General features: G+C 37.7%; 2 protein-coding genes across 3 annotated transcripts in view; one reads left to right on the plus strand and one right to left on the minus strand.

Moving 5' to 3' along the window:
* Window positions 1-6,885, plus strand: part of PIK3C2G (phosphatidylinositol-4-phosphate 3-kinase catalytic subunit type 2 gamma) — a 266,488-nt gene extending 259,603 nt beyond the window's left edge. Inside the window, exon 33 of the mRNA XM_031444030.2 lies at window positions 5,874-6,885. Within this exon, the coding sequence (XP_031299890.2) occupies window positions 5,874-6,026 (153 nt within the window). The 3' untranslated portion in view covers window positions 6,027-6,885. The remainder of the gene's footprint in view (window positions 1-5,873) is intronic.
* A 2,237-nt stretch (window positions 6,886-9,122) lies between these two features.
* PLCZ1 (phospholipase C zeta 1) overlaps window positions 9,123-19,721 on the minus strand; it is a 35,936-nt gene continuing 25,337 nt past the window's right edge. For both annotated transcript variants that reach the window (XM_031444029.2, XM_010988849.3), the window contains 5 exons: window positions 18,054-18,170; window positions 16,802-16,974; window positions 13,390-13,522; window positions 9,995-10,144; window positions 9,123-9,205 (listed from right to left, as the gene is read on the minus strand). In XM_031444029.2, coding sequence (XP_031299889.1) covers window positions 9,123-9,205; window positions 9,995-10,144; window positions 13,390-13,522; window positions 16,802-16,974; window positions 18,054-18,170 — 656 coding nt within the window. The remainder of the gene's footprint in view (window positions 9,206-9,994; window positions 10,145-13,389; window positions 13,523-16,801; window positions 16,975-18,053; window positions 18,171-19,721) is intronic.

The raw sequence follows: 19,721 nt of genomic DNA on the forward strand, positions 1-19,721 counted from the left end.
GCTTAGTCCTACACGTTTTTTTTTTTTTCTTTTAGTACATTGAAAACTTCTTGAGGACAAGGAAAATGTCTTATCTTTCTTAGTATCTTTGAAACTTAGCTACTTCTAAAAAGATTTGTCAAATTCAATATTTGGGGTAGTTTTATAAGTGATACTTTATGTGTATGAAACACAGAACTACCAAACATGTGTATATATTCTCATACATACATAATTTAGCAAGGAAAGATATTTTGACATCTTATTATTTGTCATGATGTCAACAGCTAGAGATATACACCTTCCAACTACATGTCAACTAGTTTCCGTGCTCTCTGTGGACAGGACCCCCCACATCAGTTCCAATAAGCTTCTCCGATTCCATGCTGTACTTCAGCATTTGTAATCTAAGGAAACACATAATGGTAAAAGGCCACTAACAATTCAGGAGTTTAAATAAATTTGTGTTTTATTGATTTCAAGCTATATGTACTATAAAAAACAGCAGTAAATGCACATGCATGGAGATTATTTTATAATGCTTGTTGCGCCCATAAATTTCCTGATGGCTTGCAATAATTCTGAGTTCTCATACATTCATGGCCTATTGATTAGAAATCACTGCAATGCTTTCTCCACGAGCCCATACTCGCAGCTTGGACACACACTGTCTATACACTGAACACATTTAAAATTGTTTCAAAAACAATCGTCCATGGGCTGTAGTCTATGCAAAATCCAATTTACACATAACTCAAATGAGCAGAAATGTGAATTAATGCGTGGGTTAGTGACTATTTTCACCGTAATGACCATTATGTAAACAAATTTGGCAGGGAAGCTGGTTGAATTTAGAAAGTCATGAGAAAAAAAACCTACAATATTTTAATTTTTCTCCCATTGTGTTGTGTGTCTGTATCAATACAACAAGAATCTTTATTTATAAGAAATGCAAAAAAAAGTGCACTTGTTTTGACTCTGGCTTTACTATCTCTCCCCCTCAGCTGCTGTATAGGTCCCTATCTCTGTGCCAAATCCCTAAATTATTTCTGTACATTCTCGGCAGTACCTTATAGAGTCATCCCTAACCCCACCATGTCCACAGGGGATTGGTTCCAGACCTCGGAGGGTACCAAAGGTCACAGACGCCCAAGTGCCTTCTATAAAATGGCATAGTATTTGTATATAACCTATGCACATCCTTTGTATACTTTAAGTCATTTCCAGATTACTTACAGTACTTGATACAATGTAAATCTATGTAAATAGTTGCCAGTGCACAGAAAATTCAACTTTTGCTTTTTGGAACTTTCTGAAAAAGTTTTCCCCCGAATATTTTCTGATTCATGATTGACTGAGTCCATGGATGCAGAACCCATGGATACAGAGGGCCAACTGTCTGTGCTTTCTAGGGAGCCCAGTAAGTCATCACGTGTCACCTGCCTTGTTTTTCACTTCTCCCGCGCTTTGCTGCCCGAGTACAGCAGCCACTCCGCACAGCTGGGATTTCTCCAACTGCCAGGTCCGTGCAGTGTTCTGCAAGTGGGAGAGAATGCCCCTGCTCCCCGTTCTGTATAAATCTCTTAGAGGAATACAAAGGGGATATCACGTTGCATCACCAATGTCTTACAGAGCTTTTCATGAAAATAGTCCTTTCAATTTGTATTCATGTTCCTCTCTCGCCCTAATACCCAGACCTGAGAGGGGCTGGGTCAGGAGCACTGCCAAGTGTCCCTTCATATCCACCCTTCAGACACTAAAGCTTTGATACAGGGCCAAGCTTCTCTACCTGACCTTTCCCAGAGTGAGTCCCAACAGGCTCTTCCAGCAGAAGACCCCTGTCGTGTGCAAACCCCTGCGGTCGACATGACGGGGCTCAGGACGGTGCAGGGCTGGCCATCGGGGGCTCAGGGAGCTGCCTTTAAGAAGCAGAGCTGGGGTTCTGACTGCGATGCCGTTGCACTTTTTTTTTTTCATTGAAGTATAATCGACTTACAATGTTGTGTTAGTTTCTGGTGTACAGCACAGGGATTCGGTTATATACATATATATTCGTTTTCATATTCCTTTTCATTATAGGCTAACACAAGTTATTAAACATAGTTCCTGGTGCTCTAGAGCAGGACCCTGCAGTTTATGCCATTGCTCTTTCTACTCCACTACCTTTGGCGTCTGGTTAAAACCATCATTTTTTTAATGACTTATTAGGAAAACAGATTTTACTTTAAAACAGAATTATACTGTTATAGCCCATGTATCTCGTACATTGTATTCCTTTCTTAGGTATTATCCTACTGTAAAGAATGAAGGGGAGCTTAGAAAGGGTGGAACGAGAACGTTCTACGTGTCTTACATGCTGTGAAATACCATGCAGGTCCAGCATGGGGGAGGCGTGCGGAACACTCAGGAAGCAGTGGCTCTTGTTGACTATATTGTCCTCTCATTTGATACTCATAACAGGACAACTCTATTTATAAATGAAGACACTGAGTCCCTGAGGTAAATATTTTGGCCAGGGTTATGTAACTAGATTTCAAGTCCTGACCTGCCTGACTCCGAAGCCCGTACTGACCCCAATAAGCTATCCTGCGTAATCCCTCCCTCTCTCCACCCCTAGAGTTCTGGTCTTGCTGGCTTTGCACTTTCCCTTCATCGTCCCATCTCCCACTCCTCGTCCCGCCAGCCCGAAGCACAGTTCAGTTTCCACGTCATTTTTCTCCCATTGCCATCATTCAAATACACTTCAGAATTATTTACTAGACCCTGGTGTCAAATAACATACAGTGAATGCTTATATATGTTAATAGATACTAATCACCCTAAACAACATTCTTCTACTTATGTGACAGTTTTAAACCTACAAATTCAGTGTTAGTCAGACGGCAGTGAAGACTTGACACACGCCTATGGATACAAAGTATTATGAAGTGAAATTAAAAGAGCTGTGCATTTTTTGGTTCTGTTTCTGTTAAGACAGAATACATATTAAGTCATTTGGTGAAAAGTCTCAAAGAATATAATCATCTGTGTACTTCTCTAGCACTACCCACTAATTATTCATTGCCTAGCAAGAAAAAAGTGCTTATGTTTTTAACATTACAGATGCAGTAAAGCAATTAAAATAGATATATATCATCTATGATGTACAATGATTGCATGTTTATAAAACTTCAGTCACTTTCAAGAAAATAGCTTTTGCATAATAAAGCACAGGAAAAAGAAATCCCTAAAGTAATATAAACTTTGGATTTCAAATGTTTGTATCTTAACCGGGAAGGCAATTAATCCCTGACATCACTTATTAGAGAATTTTGGCTTCCTAAATACCTAGGAGACTCAGTTTTGTCTACAACTGTTATCTCCTGTCAACTGAGGGAAAATACCAAGGAACGACTGTTCTTTTTGTGTGTATTTGATAGATTTTTTCAGCTATCATTTATTAGTGTTTACCATGTACCAGGCTTTGTAGTAAGGCTTATATTCATGATTTCATTTTATTCTTCCCTATAGTGCTAAAAGGGAAATATTATGATCACCATATTCAAATGAGAAAACACATACAGATGGTGCCCAAGTTATGATGGTTCAATCTGCAATTTTTTGACTTTGCTATGGTGCACAAGCAGTATGTGTTCAGTAGAAACCACACTTTGAATTTTGATCTTTTCCTAGGTTATCGATATGCAGTAGGATGCTCCATCCTGATCTGGGCAGCGGCAGGGAGCCACAGCTCCCAGCCAGCCCCACAATCATAAGGGTGAACAGCCAATGCACTGACAACCATTCTGTACCCAGACAACCATTCTGTTTTTCACTTTCAGTACAGTATTCAATAAATTACATGAGACATTCAACACTTCATTATAAAAGAGGCTTTGTATTAGACGATTTTACCCAACTGTAGGCTGACAAGTGTTCTGAGCACATTTAAGCTAGGCAAGGCTAGGCTACAACGTTTGGTAGGTTACGTGTATTAAATGCATTTCCGACTTTCAGTATTTTCAGTTTATCATGGGCTCATTAGGATTCAACACCATTGTAAATCAAGGAAGATCTGTAGTTGACAACAGATTCTTGTAAATATAAATCATTGATACGTTTCTTAGAAATTTACATCTTTAGTACTAATTTATATGATTCACAGAGTTAAGCCAGACTTTTCCAAAAGCCTAATTCTTAGGGTTATTCCATTTTTCTTTACACACAGTAACACTTTGAGGTTCCCTTCATCTATTTTCTCTGTAAAATAGGAGATGAGTTCATCGGCTGAGGTGTTGTCAGGAGGAAAACGGAGACTAGTTTAGACAGTTCAGAATAACCACTGTGGAGAGAAGGAAAAGCTTACCCCGAAGTCCTGGGGAGACAAGCGTTCAGGCTGAGATAAACGTGGTTCACGGAGTTCACACTGGTCATCCTGTTGCAATTAAAGAAGATGAATGACATTGGTAGGGTTTTGAAATTTTTCAGGCAGTCCTTAAAATCCTTTACTATCCAGGGGAACTCAATAAATTCAATGGAATCATTTGAATGAGCATAAACATTTGAATAAACTTAAAAGGTAATCTCCTGTCTGGAATGGGGGAGTAAAAGCCTAGAAGAGTAGGGAGCCAGGAGTTGTCTCGTGAAGCAGGGTAGGCTGGACAAACATATTACATTGTATCTCATGTCACTTGATTGAATTATTATTTACTTGATAAGTAAATCATTGTTCAGAGCAGCTAACAGATTGAGCTGGAATGAAATTTCATTGCTAATGGGTTCATAAATGGTAGGCAGATGTGGTGCAGTGGGCCAGCGACCACATCCATACACACCGAGCAGGCCTCGCAATGGACTCAACAAACTTCCCTCTCATCTTGTTTCCTCTGATTCTGTTTTTGCACATATAGAGAATGCGTCTATCTTGTAGCTTAGCTATAAAGAGCAAGCAAATTCGTGCCATCCTATGAAACTCTTTTTGTAAATGTGTTATAAGGAGTTTCCATGGCAACCATGTTGGATTTATACACAGCTCTCCCCTCCTTTGATGATGGATAACTAATTTCTGGATAGTACTACACTTTTAAAGTTTCTTTACCACCACAGGCACCCGGTGGTAATGCCTATGACTTACATCTTGTATATCATAAAATACAGTTCAACAGCTCTCTTCTTTAAAAATATTTATATGACTAGTAAGTGAAAAAGAGCAAGACATAAAACTGTACACACAGCATAATTACAGCTCAGATTCTTAAAAAGCGATTATATATAGAAAACAAACAGTACATCAAAATGTTAACTGTAATTACCTCCTAATGGTAGAAATACAGATTCTTCCTTTTTCATTTATTCTCTTTTGTTTCATCCCCATGTTTTATTTAATGAGCATGTATTTTCATAACTAAAAATTAAACAATTTTAAATAAATTAAAGTCACCGTACAGTGACTTCTTCACACGTAGAAGGAAATATTGTTGCTCTACATTAAATTAACACAAGGAAATCGTGGAGATCGGTCTGCTTTCCTCATTAGCCTTCAACAAAGAAAGATAGTGTTCAAGGTCCCGTGTTGCACAGTAAATTCAAGGACAGTTAAAAGGTGATGGGTATTTAAATTTCTTCATGGAGAATGATTTTACAGTCTTATTAAATTTGGGATAGACAATTACTAATGGAATCAGAGTAAATTCTCAGCTTCTTAGAGAAATATTTTGTCATTAAACCTCTCTATGTTAGCAGAACCTTTAGCTCTTCAGGATTAGAGTTAGAAGCGACAGATTCTAGTAACATTAACCTATCCATTCCAAGGTGCCAGATATTATTTAGCATGCAAATATTTTCATTAAAAGCAATAGTATTAAGATACATTTAAGCATATCTGATATATATTTTCATTTTCTATCCCTTTTCAGGTTGTATATGATGAAGTCACAGAGCTCCAAGGACATGTCTTAATGCTTATCGTGAAGAGCAAAACCACGTTTGTAGGAGCAATTAATATCCAACTCTCTAGTGTCCCACTCAATGAAGAAAAATGGTATCCACTAGGAAACAGTATGATTTGACCATTGCTGTGGACATATGCATTCATTAACTACTTGTATTTTTTCACCTTGGGGCCTCTCTATCACAATAGATCAGGACATTTTTGTTACCAAAGATAACGTGGTGTACTAAACACACAAAGAGAAATCAGAATCAGTCTTTTATAGTTATTTATTCTCTGGCTGTGCTTCTTGGTTTTCTAAGTTTCACTGATTTCTTAGAAATCAATTTCTCCAATTGACTGTGTAAAATTCAGTACATAAAATTTTAAAAGGACGTTTAATTTTAATGTCTTTTAAATCATACATGCATTCACATTTTAATTGTGTGCCTACAGTTATGCAATGCTTTTCATGTATTTTCCAAAAAAAGACAAGCAAATAAGTAAATCTCATCAAGTACTTTGAGACCTAAGTAAATCTGTAACGAGTTTTTAAAATTTGAATTAAATATATGAACCTACATATCCACTTATAAGCTTATTATTGAGGGTTAGTAAGCTCCAAGAGAATGCTGTATTATTTTTCTATCAGAAAAACCAAACATAAATGCCTGAAGTTCTTAAATCCAATTTTTGAGAGAAACTTCTTTGTAGTTTTCCCCCTCTTCACCACCACTCAATTCATGGTCACTGGATCTCACCCAGCCAGAGGCATTGTCACGGAGGGCTCAAACTGTATGGCCTTAGAACCCAGAATGCATCATAAGAATACTTTGCTGGTACAAGTATTTCCAGAGGGTTGTTACTTTGAAAGATGTATCATTCAACAAATGTTTATGCACTACCAAAAAATATGGAATTTTAATAACTCCTGAAAAATGGAATCCAGTCCATAAATTCTCTCAATAAAACGTTCACTAAAAGTAAGCAATTCCATGTTTTCTATCCTAATCCACAACATGAGCTTCTTGCCACCTTGGCTCCCAAATAAGCCCTGAGATCTGATAAAGGTTTTGAGTGGAACCCCTGGAGGCACAATCTGGGGTGCATGTGTCTGCATCCCTCAAAAGCACCATACCCTCCCCCTGCCCCACGGAGCTTCCACGCACTTCTTTCAAAATGGGGCAACCTCACTTCTCGGCAACCAGCATCAGGGGCCCCCCGTGGCCACCGTCTCCCAAACAAGGCAGGGTAAGTCTGCATGCAGAGAGCGTGCTCTTCATCTTTCCTATCTGAGGCCCTAAACAACCAGAAGCAGGAAAAAAGAGAAAAGGTCAAAATTAACAACATAACGAAACTTTCCTGCCACGCTGATCCCTCCAAGGTAGTGAGTGTTACAAAGGGAAGAGTCCAGGTTCATGTGAATGCCCTCCAGCCAAAGACCACCAGAAACACACACAGTTGATTCTTCATCGCAATGAGGGAGAGGCACAAATGAAAAACCATGGAGTGTCTCAGTGAAAAGGTGCTGGAAAAGGACCTACTGTTGATTTGGGCTTAGAAAGCTTGAGTCAAAGCAGGCTTCTCACCATTTCCAACCTTCTCTAGTGTGAGAACATCCCCTGGCTGTGCAGTTTCCATTGGTAGTATCAAAGGTTCTTGTGAGAAAATGATAATAATAATAGTTACAGTTACATGTAAAGGGTAACGTAAATAATGCACATAACAGTGGAACCAAAGATGTTGTAAAACATTGCAAGATTATTGGACAGGAAAGAAAATAATTTAATGTTTCCTTTCAAAACTGGATTTCTGACGTAGTATGGAATATTAAAAAGTGAAAGATTTGGTCTCCAAAATGAATGAATTGAGTTTGAGTGGTACCTGAAGAAAAGCGAGAAAAGGAAACACATCCTTTTTTTCTTCCTTATTTCAAAACTTGTGGGTATAAATGAGAAATCAAAGTTTTTCCTGCTGCAGAATTAATGAACACTTTTGCAAAACTCGCCTGATCAAAGTCTTTCAATCTCATGGAGTTTCAGATCTTCAAAAGGCCTTAGGAGTTTAGAGAAGAATAAAGCCTTGGGTTAATGGGCTGAACATCCCACCTGTTATTAGGCTGAATAATAAATGATTTAAATAAGATCCATCTGTAACCTGGCAAAGTAGAGGCGTCCCTCCAGGGAAGATTGTACCCTGATCTTAAATCTCGAGAGCCCGTGAGGGAGGCACCGGATGATCATGCACTGAGTCCTCTGGGACATCTTACTACTTATGGGGTTGATATTGGAATTCCTAGTGGCATTTTTCTTTTAAATATTTGGTTCTGATAATACAATACTAGTAAAACATGGTAGATGGGTTTTTTGTATTTTTCTGGTCATCAAGAGATAATACATTAGTAAACATCTCAGATAATAGTTAATTTTCTTATTTTAGTTATAAATTCAGATTTAATTTCAACAAACACCTATGAGGGCCCCCTGCTTTCACCTTGCTACCATGCAACAAAGGGGTAGAATGACCGTTTATATGCCTGGGTTTTTTGAAGAACAGGTAATACTGAACCATATTCTTCTACCTGTGATGTTTAGTCAAGTGAAGTCCTGCTGATGGTGAGCCGCCCAGCATATGAAATAGCACAGGAACCTCATCTCTGACCAAGAGACAGTCTTCAGTGTACATTTGGTACAGGTTCAGAAACACTGCAGATTCATTCAGAGATCCAAGCATGTAAGTCCACATGGCAGATCTCTTTTATAGATAGGGAGTCTGATAGATACACAGTGTGAATGCAAGTCACAATTACACGCACTCATTAAAGTGTCTGTGTAATTACAGGGTACCCAAGCCCGTGCATCTGAGAACCAGTCTGAGAGTGCAGGGGCTAATTACTCTCCAGGATTTAAAAAGGCACCAAGCACCTGGGAATCTAATTCCTTCCCAACGTGCAGGAATGGGTGTCTAGAAGTTGAAACCCTAAGATTTCGCATTGCATTTCTACTGCCCAATATTTGGCAACATATCTTATACAATCAGACATATTTTTAAAGCTTGTAAATTCTACCAATTAAAAATGTTAAAAGTTAAAAAGCGCGTTTGCTCAATATTTCCATTTTTGTAAATAATTGTTTTAGTTTACATCAGAAAAGAAGAAAAAAGATATGGACACTCATTTTAGCTGTTTTATTGCGATGCGTAGCTAACAGGATGTCAGGCACTACGAGAACTGCTATCAGATGTACCAAATGTAAACAAACAGGGACGCAGGCTCAAGACTCTCACCCATTTTGGAAAACAGAGGAACACGACGGTAACCTGCAAAGGGAATCACACCTAATTAGAACAATAAAAACAGCTTAATCAGCAGTGGCCCCAAGAGTGCCACTGAGAAATAATGTAACTTTACCAAGCACACATAAAGACTAAGGCCTAGATCGTTATAGTCCATCATGGATATTAATTTTCCCCCAAAATAAAACATGAGAAGCTTCTATTCTGGCTTCCTACTACCTAACACCACACCACTCACGCTTCCCCTCCCTCAAAGCCCAGCGTCTCCAAAATTAGCCACCACCCTTCTGCTTGAGAAAGACTGTTCCCTGGGGACGTCTCAGATGGTGCTAGAAAAGTAAACACACTGGGACAAGGTCACTGGGAGCACAGGGGAAGCCACCCCGGCAAGGCGACGGCAGTGTAGAGGCGGCCCTGGAGAGAGTCAAGAGACGATGGTCTTGGGCTCCCAGTGTCTCCTCAGGCCAGAGAAGGAGTCACTGCGTCTCCCTTCTGTGGGGTTCCCACCCGTCATTGCTCCATGGTAGCCGTGACTACTCTCAACAGAAACTAAAGAGCTGCAATCCATGTAAAGAAATTCTCATTCAGGCCAAGTTTGTCTAATTAGTCTTCCTGGCAATCCACCCCACCCCCACCTCCTATATCAAAATGCACTTCTGTAATTCCCCTGAGAGAAAATAGGTGTCAATAAATAAAATTTTCTTCGCCTCTGACTATCACAGAGAGAGCTATTTGGTATATCAAAGCGTATCTTTGGTAAACCCAATTTCTATATAAATATTAGCACAATCACCTTACTTTCAGGAATATTACCTTTGCTCATGCATAGAACTGGCAAAGTATATTGCCCAAGAAATTCATTTCCCGCTAATAAACTTTGATTTTCGACAACAAAACGTATCATTGCCAATTCTGGCACCTGAATAATGAATGTGAATGTTTCATTCCATCTTGGACTAAACGCTGAAATATAAAGGAATAGACAGAATCAACGATCATAAACACTGTCCCTAGGGGACAATGCAGGATGTCTGTTCTCCAAAGTTTTTATTTTTAACACTTTAATAGTAATAATGAAAGCTTGTGTTTTAGCGCACTTAAATTTTTTATGTACCCAATGAGAAAGGAATAATAATTACAATAACAGTATTTACTGGGTGTTTACAATTGCTGGGCAGTATTCTAAAAACTTGAAGTAGATAATCTCATTTAATCTTCACAACAACCTTATCACAGTTACTCCTATCCACATTTACAGATGAGAAAACTGAGCCTCAAAGATGTTCCATAAACTCCAGAGGGTTTCACATACATAGCCATTAAGTGGTGGGGTAGGAATTCAAACAAATGGAGTCTGGTTACAGAGCAGAAATGTTTAATTGTTGTGCAGTATGACTGCTGTGTTGATGAGTAATTTGTATCTCTAGCAAAATAGATCGTCCCAATCACTTTCTTTCCAAACAAGAAATCTAAATTGTGTCACGATGTGACCCAAATCAGATAAAATTTAAGCATAATTTAAAAAAATCAGGAAATTCACATCCAGGTCAAATATACACTCCACTCAATAAAGACTCAGAGGTTCAGAAAAAGATAATACGTATTGTTTTTCATGGACAAAGGAAATGCTACACCTACTGTGTCAATAGGTTTGTCCTTTGAGCTATGTTTGAAGAAATATTGAAGAATTTGTGACAATTATACCACATCTATGTTTTCTATGGTGTATCTGTGGCCACAAGTGCACATTTGGTCGGTGGTAGTCTGGGATGCAGTCGATGCCCATGAAAATAGTAAACTAATTGTCTCGTGCTGGAATAATGACCGTTATTACCTTGCCCTAAGAAGAAAAATAACTCAATGCAGTACACGGGCAGGTTTAAAAGTCAATTCTTTATAGACACTGCAAAATGTCTGCACAAAATTCTTATACTAATTTATTCTTTCTCCTCCAACCCTACTTCACTATAAACACACACTCTTTCTTTTTCATACACACACATACGCACATACACACAAAATCATATGAGAAAGTCCTTTGACTTGTCAAAGTGAAAAAAGAAAAAGTAAACCAGGATACCAAATTCGATCATCAGAAATACAGTTTTCTTTGGCATGATCAAAACTGAAGGATCACGTCCACGGCTTACTCAGATGTGGCTGTTCTCTGCCCAGACTCTTGTGTCTTTCATGACACGACCACTAGCCAGGAGGTAAGCTTAGTAACCCTCTTGTCCTGCTCTCTGAACTTCCCGTTCCTGCTGGTCTTCCTCCCATACGTCCTCCTTTCCTTTTCTGATGCCACAGCCCTTCTTTATGACCTGACTTTTACATCCTCTAACCCCGAGGTCATATCCCAACTCTACTGTATTTCTCATTTCCTCTCACACACATCTTCCTATCTAGTCTGCAGACACCATCTCCCTAATGCTCAACTCTGTTAGTGTTATATACATTTAGAAGTTTTAATTTATTTTCTAGAGAAAAGAAACTTTCTAATATCTTATCATCACTTTCATGATTTTCCATGACTCTCCCCCATATGACTTTCTCATTTTATCTCACCCTAATCTTTCTTAAGACCCTGTATTCCACCCATCTTGAACATCTTTACTTTCCACCAACGTGTTTGAATTTTATCTTCTCCAGGTTTTAGCATTTGTGTTATTCCTTTTGACTTCAATCCCCTTATCTCCAAGCTTCATAAAAAAATTCTACTCATTCTCCAAGAACCATCTCTAAATTTGCCTTCCATACAATTCTTTATGTTTTCTTTAAAGCACTAATGACTCTTTTTTATAATAGTTTTACTTATATCTCACATTCCCTACTGAACTGTAAACTATCTACAACATAATTAGCTTGGACATACATAAGAATGCATTTAATAAACAAAGAATCTAAGTTTCTGGACACCTAGCACCAGGCTTTCAACATAAAGGGCTTAGTAATGTTTAATGAACCAAAGTGAATTTCTGCAAGGATAGTCCCATAAAACCCAAGGATGTAATCAAATTTCTCAGGGGAGCTAGAGTCATAGTATTACAGTGGTGAGCTGAATAAATTAATGTTCTGTGCATTTTTCCATGAAGATGTGAGGAAGGGGGATGGAGAGCTCAAGAGATAGGTTACTATTAGTTTCTTGATATTAACAGTTACCATTTCTTGACTGTGCCATTTCCACTCTAAGGGGTGCCATATAAGGCAGTAAGTCATCACTAATATCCCTTCCCATGGATATCATCTGATGAAATAACAAAAACTTCCCGAAACTTCTTTCATGGCTTTTTGCACTAGGGGCCGTGCTGGAGGAATATTCGGGGGGTTGGGAGGAGGTAAACGGTGGACATTTGGGGGGATTATCACCAAAGAAGAAAAAGACTAATAAACTGCTCCTGCTCCTCTGTCAGTGCTGTTGAGCCTGGAGCAGATTTCCAGACTCTGAAATGAAGTCCACTACAGTTTGGGAATATCCACTTAAAGAAGATGCTAGACTCAAAGGATCAGTTCCAAGGTCTCTTCCCAGGTGATCCCAACTAAGAGTCAACCCCAAGAATCTATATTTTCCTAATTTCCTTAATGATTTCAACCTCAGGGAAGAAATAACAATGTCAGTACTGTATTACACGAAATAATATCACGGGATGCTGGAACACTGAAAGTCTTACCAAAGTCATTTCTTCCATTCCTACATTGCCCTTCTGGCAAAAATGACTGGATTATGAATCCAAGTACTGTATGAGTAGGTTTCTATGGCATTCTTAGCTTGAGTCAGAAGCCATAGACCTTTGATCTAAAATAATTCAAGCAGTGAAGTAAAAATACATAACACGCTGTATTAGAAAAAAATCACAAATTCTGTATTTTACACAGAGGCTAGAAACTAGGTAGATTTTTCAGCCATCAAAATGTCTCTCTTAATTCAGCCAAATGGGGAAACATAAAGAGGAAGTAAAAATGAAAACAAAAGTCCTAACTTTTCAGGCCAGGTACATTTTTGTATCTGTAATCTTAAAATATATCTAACCAACACATTAAATCATTATCGAATTATTTTTGCTTCATATAGCACTTTGGGCATCTCGAATTTCATGCTAAGCCTTTGCCTTATGAATAATAAATATATACTAAAACTCTATCAATATATAATTTTAAGCTTTCCAACAAGAAGTCTAATAGAAGTTCAATGAAATATATTAGGAGCTCACCATTTTTTTTAATTACACGAGTCTGCTGTTTCATCTGATCATTTGGAACACCAAAAATTTCTATGATCACTAATGTGTCAGCTTTGTTAGATGATGAATGAGAACTGGGAGGTAACTGGATACCACTGATGAGCTGGACAAAATAATTGCATTCAAGCATTTAGCAGAATATCAAACCACATCACTTCTTACTTTCAAAATAAAACATGTTTTTTCCAGAAAACATGACAGACTCTAAGTCAATTCCCACAAAAATAACTGAAGGTGGAAAATAAAGCAAATTTTAAATTTTAACTCTCTTATCCTCAAGTATCAATAGATGAATACCAGGAACATGTCTAAATTATTCCATTTTACCAATATGTTTTTATGGTAGAATCCACTTTGTCCAAGATGTATAGTCCAACAAATACTTTTATTTTAGAAGTATTTATTATGACTGTTAAAAACCATTGCTTAAAAGCACTGTTATAATCCCCTTCTACTATAATTCAGGTTGAGTCACTGTGATAACATGAACTATGTTCAAATTCATATTGTATACATACAGCAAAAAATTGAAAACTATGACTATTACTTCTGAAATGTAAGAAAAAGCACCACATAATTTCCTATAACAGCATTTTCTTACAGTAAAATATGTTTGGATAATTTATAATGAAATTTTACCTTATCCATTGCTGTCTATATTATGGAAAGTAACCTGAGTTTGACAAAATCAATTATTTCATATGTATATTAGGGACTGGATAGCAGAAGAACACTTCACAAAGTAATCAATAATAGTTTTATTTAGCCTATTATTAGTCAAGCAAATTGTTGAAGCAAAGATTTGCTTTACTTTAAGGAATGGAAGTCCGAATAAAAAAAACAGTATTTGAAGTGTACAATTTGCAAAATGTAGTAATGTAAAAATTGAGACACAATTTCAATTTCTGAAGATTATAATAAAGAGGCACAAATAAATAAGTTTAGAAAAAAGAAGGGAAGGAAGGAAGGTAGAGAAAAGAAAACAAGAAGTGCCCATGTATGATTTTTACTTTCCTACATCCGCTCACGATGGCATTAGCTAGAAACCAGAGTGACTGTGCACATATGTAACAACCAGTATGGAATGGACACCGATGGGTCAGCATAATTAGAACACTGACCGTAAACAGTTAGCACCCTGATAACAGGGCCTAACAGCTGAACATCAGCTCTGCAGGTAACAGACCCTCATCAACATGGAGAGGGTTAAGCTTTGGTGCACCTCATGCCAAGTAAAACCCATTTCTAACTAAATAATAATAATAATAAAATATGAGCACTGAAATAGAATTTAGAGATTTACTGTCCAAGCAATTTGTACACTCTGATTCACAAAGCCCTTCTAGGGGTCACTGCAGAGGATAGACGTCAAACAGAGAACCCTTAGTGGTCAACCAGACAGCTCTGCTTTCGTCTATTGGTCTTCTGCATGAGATTTTGAATTTAGAAAACGGTTCCGTAGTTTTTCTAAGCTTGAAAATAGCTGATCTAATCCAAAGCTCTCCAGTTACAGACAAAGAGTAAACCAGAAATGCTGAATGTCTTCCTCAAGGACATAAGAAAGCTAATGGCAAGACTGGGTCTTTTGATTTCCAAGTCATGCCCTGCACAATTTGCACAAGTCACAACATAATCACAAAGCTCCCTAGAATAATAAGAGCAAGTGGGAAAGACCCACGTGGCTATGGCAGCAGCTTCCTGAGAAAAATTATTAACCCTGCCTCTTTCACACCACGCGACTTATGCCCCTGCCTGAGACCTCTCAGAATACAAACAGGTGGCATTTGTAAACATCTCTGCATACTAGCTATCTTCCATCTTCACTTTCTTAACAAAAGAGCACACAGATTCTCTTCAGTATTCTCAACTTGAAAAACAGATCATTCGTTCAATTAACCTACGTGTATTGAGCATATACTTTGTGTCAGTCACTGGAGATAAAGGTTGAACAAAACACAGTCCTTATCCTTAAAGGACCCTCAGACAAGTGAGGGGGGAAGATAAGTACAACCATAAGGAATTATAATACAGTGTGCTAAGTGCCATAATGTACGCATGTGTAGGGTGCTTTGCAAAAACAGAAGAAAATTAAAAAAGAAGCGCAACTTAGCAGAGGAAAAAGCTTCCAAAAAGAAGTGACTCAAAGTTTTGAAAAATGAGTCCGAACGCGATCGGCAGATGAAGGATGGAAGAGCAGTCCAGTCAAAGGAAGCAGCATATGCAGTACATGGAGGCGCCATTGCGGACCAAAACAAGCAAACAAACAAAAAACTCTTCCACGTGGTTTCAGAATGGGTTGAAGGGCTGGAAGTGGTGAGACATGGGGTTATAGAAGTAGGGCAGGGCCAGACTAAGAAAGCGATCAAGAGACAAATATTAGGTCCACATAGTAAGATGAGCAGTGCAGCAGAATCTCTCTGGTTGATCTACGGAAGATGGATCAGGATGACTGGGACAGCGACCCGAAAGGAAGGAAGGAAGCCAAAGGAATAGAGGTGATAACAGGGAACACATTCCTAAAAAAAAAAGTGGAGCAGCAAATGACATCAGACCAAGAGAATGGATAAGGAAGACACTTAGGAGTAGGATCAATAGAATTTAGAGATGGAAAATGAAAGAGATGCGGAAGGGAAGAACAGCTCCCAATTTTCTAGCCTGAGTTAATCGACTCAATGAATTCAACTCCATTCATTGAAATTTAAATAAAATAGAAGTGGATTTGCCTAGAAAGGGATGTTCAGGCTTTCATATTTTAAGTCTGACCCAGCAGTGACTAAACAGGCAGGGATGCTAAGCAGGCTATTAAAAGTATGCCTTTGTAGTCCAAAAATGAGGGCGGATCAAAGACTTGAGCATGGTTTGTGGCTGAAGCCATGAGTGCATGTGAAAGAATACGGGGAGAATATTTAGACTGAGATGAGGATGAAGAAAAAGCCTTAAGCCACACACATATTTTAGGGGCAGGTAGGGAAAGAGGAACCCACGGATGAAAGAGAGAAAGAACCACTTGGGAGGTAGGTTAAAAAAGGAGCGAGGAGAGCACCAGAAATGCAGCAAGGAGATTTGTGCGGAGTAGGAAGGGATCTTAGAGGGTGGCTGATTCAGCCCGTCTTCTCTCTAGAACAACTAGACCTGGTTCCTCTAGCCGAGAACAACCAGAACAAGGCAAGTTTTTGAATTTTTTCATTCATACAAAAAGGCAACAGAAAGACATTGTTCAGATATGAAAGGATGCTGGAATACCACCCTCCTATAGTACCCGAAGAGATCAAGAGAAACTTAAAAGGCATTAAAGAAAATCAATGAAACTCAAAATATGAATTTATACTATCTAGCCTAAATAATAATCAAAAAGGGTAAAAGAGAAAGTTATTTATCTTACCCTTATTGTAAGTGTAATTGGATTACTGTCATACACTGCTTTATTTGGATTAAACTTTGAGTTAGTATCTCTTAAGAAGTGCGGTTTCAAAATATATCCAGAATTACCATTATCCAAAAATTTCCCATTTTGGAGATCCATAGGCAGACCAGGGGTCTGGAAATTCAACGCCACTGTGAGGGAAAAAAAGCATTTTGACATTGTCAGGGAACAGAGGGTATACCAAGAAACACAGTTAAATAATTTACTGAAACCTAATCATGGGTTATATGTCTTCAAACATTTTAAGAGCAAGCATCTTTAGCCAATTAACGCATCACGATTTTTAAACATTTTCTTCTGCAGTGTCTGTATGAACATTATGAAGGTGAATTTCAAAATTTAATCTGTAAATTATTTTATAGCTTGGAGTTAAGAAATTAAAATGTCACACGACATAGATTATAGAATAGCAATGTATATGTCAGCATCCAGAAAACATGGGAATAAAGAAAATCAGTACATTAAACGCTGGAAGGGAAGACACTAGCTGTTATCATGAGCTTTCAGGTCTAAGGAGGTATAGTTACCACTTGAGGAGAAAATAAGAAACAGGCTGAAAAATAACTCTTGTTAAAAATACAGAAATAGCTCCATATAGGCTGGTAAGTAGCTACTACTGTATGTGGTACCACCATCCACTCCCCACCGCCCCTGCCGTCCTGACCCCACCACCCCGTAGCATCCTGACCCCGCTCTCCCCCTCTCCAAAAACCTATGAGCCTTGTCACAATTCAGCAGCAGAAAGGTTAACGCCTGACACTTCCTGACAGGTTAGTGCCATCTGACTAATTTGGAACAGGGAAAGTCTGGTAAGGACAAGTAACAAAGCTATCCCGTCTTACTCGCTTTCCACGTCTATGAGTGCGGAAGCAATTAAAGCACAAAAAGCAGAAGTCACTTAACTTGGAGGGGCCCTTAGCAAATCTTCACTGTCCTCTTACGTCCATCTGTGGTTTCCTTTTTCCCTTCCTACACTTCCCATGTGAACTCTCATGAATTTAACCTCTATGCTTCCAACCTCACCCAGACTTACCCTTTCCAACCCATTCAGGAATAACTTCAACTCTTGAAGCCAATGATTCATCATTGCTTGACCCCAAAACATTCAGCACCAAAAATTCTTCATAGGAAGCTCTTTTCATGAATCTTTCACTAATTCACAAATGAATTTATTTTATATTATTTTTGCAAAAAGCTCAGTATAACATACCCATTTGACATCCTATATTCCAAAATTCTTGAGGATTAAAATTAGAAGAGTCTGCTCTTGTTGCTTTGGGATATACTCTGGTAATGAACTTCCTGGTGTGAAGAATAAATTCATTGGCTAAAAAATATATTATTATAACATTGTGAAAGATTGCAAGCAAACTACTAGGTTTATATATTATCTTATATATATTATAAAATTCTACAGTAGTTTCAGTAATTTTAATGTGTGTTGTCTTGGCAAAAATATTTGCAATTCATGGAAATCAAGATAAATCCACGCCTTTGACACTGTAATTCACTGCTATAAAAAAGTTAATAATAATTATTATTATACAATTTTATGTATACTAATTATTCACTTGGGGAAAGAAACAATTAGACGACATATTTTTTTCACATCCAAACTGATTTCACCTTGACATGAAAATATATAAAATTCCAAAATAAAATGCTTCCATTTTATTAAGGCCCAATTATCTTTCCCTCTTTGTCCTTTTTTTGTTTGATTTTCACATTAGGACAAAATCGCATGTAAGTCATATAAAACTATATGATGCCATTTATCATTTAACAGATTCTCAGGGCTGAAAAGGACCTTAAAGTTATCCAGTTCAGCTCCCAGCCCTAACCACCACAATATCTTTCCCCAAAATTCATGCAACCTTTGTTTGCATCCCTGCATTCAAAGAGAATTTGCTACCTGCCAATACTTCTGATTATTTCAAATGTTATCCCTACTGCAATAAGGTCTACATTTGCAGTACACACACACACACACACACACACACACAGTAGTCTATTTCAATTTCTATATATATTCTTTATGTTTCTATATTATACATGTTTCTATTCATTCTATTTAATTCACTTAAGATTCAAAACTAATTTACACCATTTACCACAGGACATCCCTCAAATTTTTGAACACAGACTTTGTGTTTCTCCAGGGTTTTTATTCTTTCACTAAGCAGATTCTGTTCCCACAACTATTCCTGCCAATATGGCAACCAGTCACGGAAGAAATGATCATTGCCGATCGTCCACTATGTTTACTAGTCAGACTGGAACAGAATCATTGCCACCCTCATCCTGCATGCTATTCTTTAAGAAGCACTGTGAAGTAAAAAATTACAGTTACTGTTAACTTCATTAGCACTCGTTTTTAGAAGTTATACTTTCCTTGAGAAAAAGTTCATTTCGAAGCTACTCATAAATGCACTTTGTGTGTACAAGTGTCATGATCCCTTATCCAGTCCTAAACTAGACGTCTACCTTTTGGTAAAACACCTACTCTTCTGGGGCTTCATTTATCCAACTACCAAGTGACAAACACAAAAGATCACTAAGGACCCTTAACATAACAGGATATTGTTATTTCTGAGGTTGACCTTTAGAAATTAAACACGCTATTTTTACAAATATCATTCATGTTCATTTCAGGTAAATGAGAAAATCCAATAAGAAAAAAATAAAACATAAATCAACATATAATCTCATCACTCAATTAATAGCCACTGATATACCCTCTTGGCATATATCTTTCCATTATTTTGTCATATGTATATACTTATTTTTAATTAAATCATATTCTTTATTCCCTTTTATAAACTTCCATTTTCTCACTTACTGAAATAACATGAAAATCATTCCATTTCAATACTATTCA

This window comes from Camelus dromedarius, chromosome 25 (genome assembly GCF_036321535.1).
Source record: "Camelus dromedarius isolate mCamDro1 chromosome 25, mCamDro1.pat, whole genome shotgun sequence".
NCBI lineage: Eukaryota > Metazoa > Chordata > Mammalia > Artiodactyla > Camelidae > Camelus > Camelus dromedarius.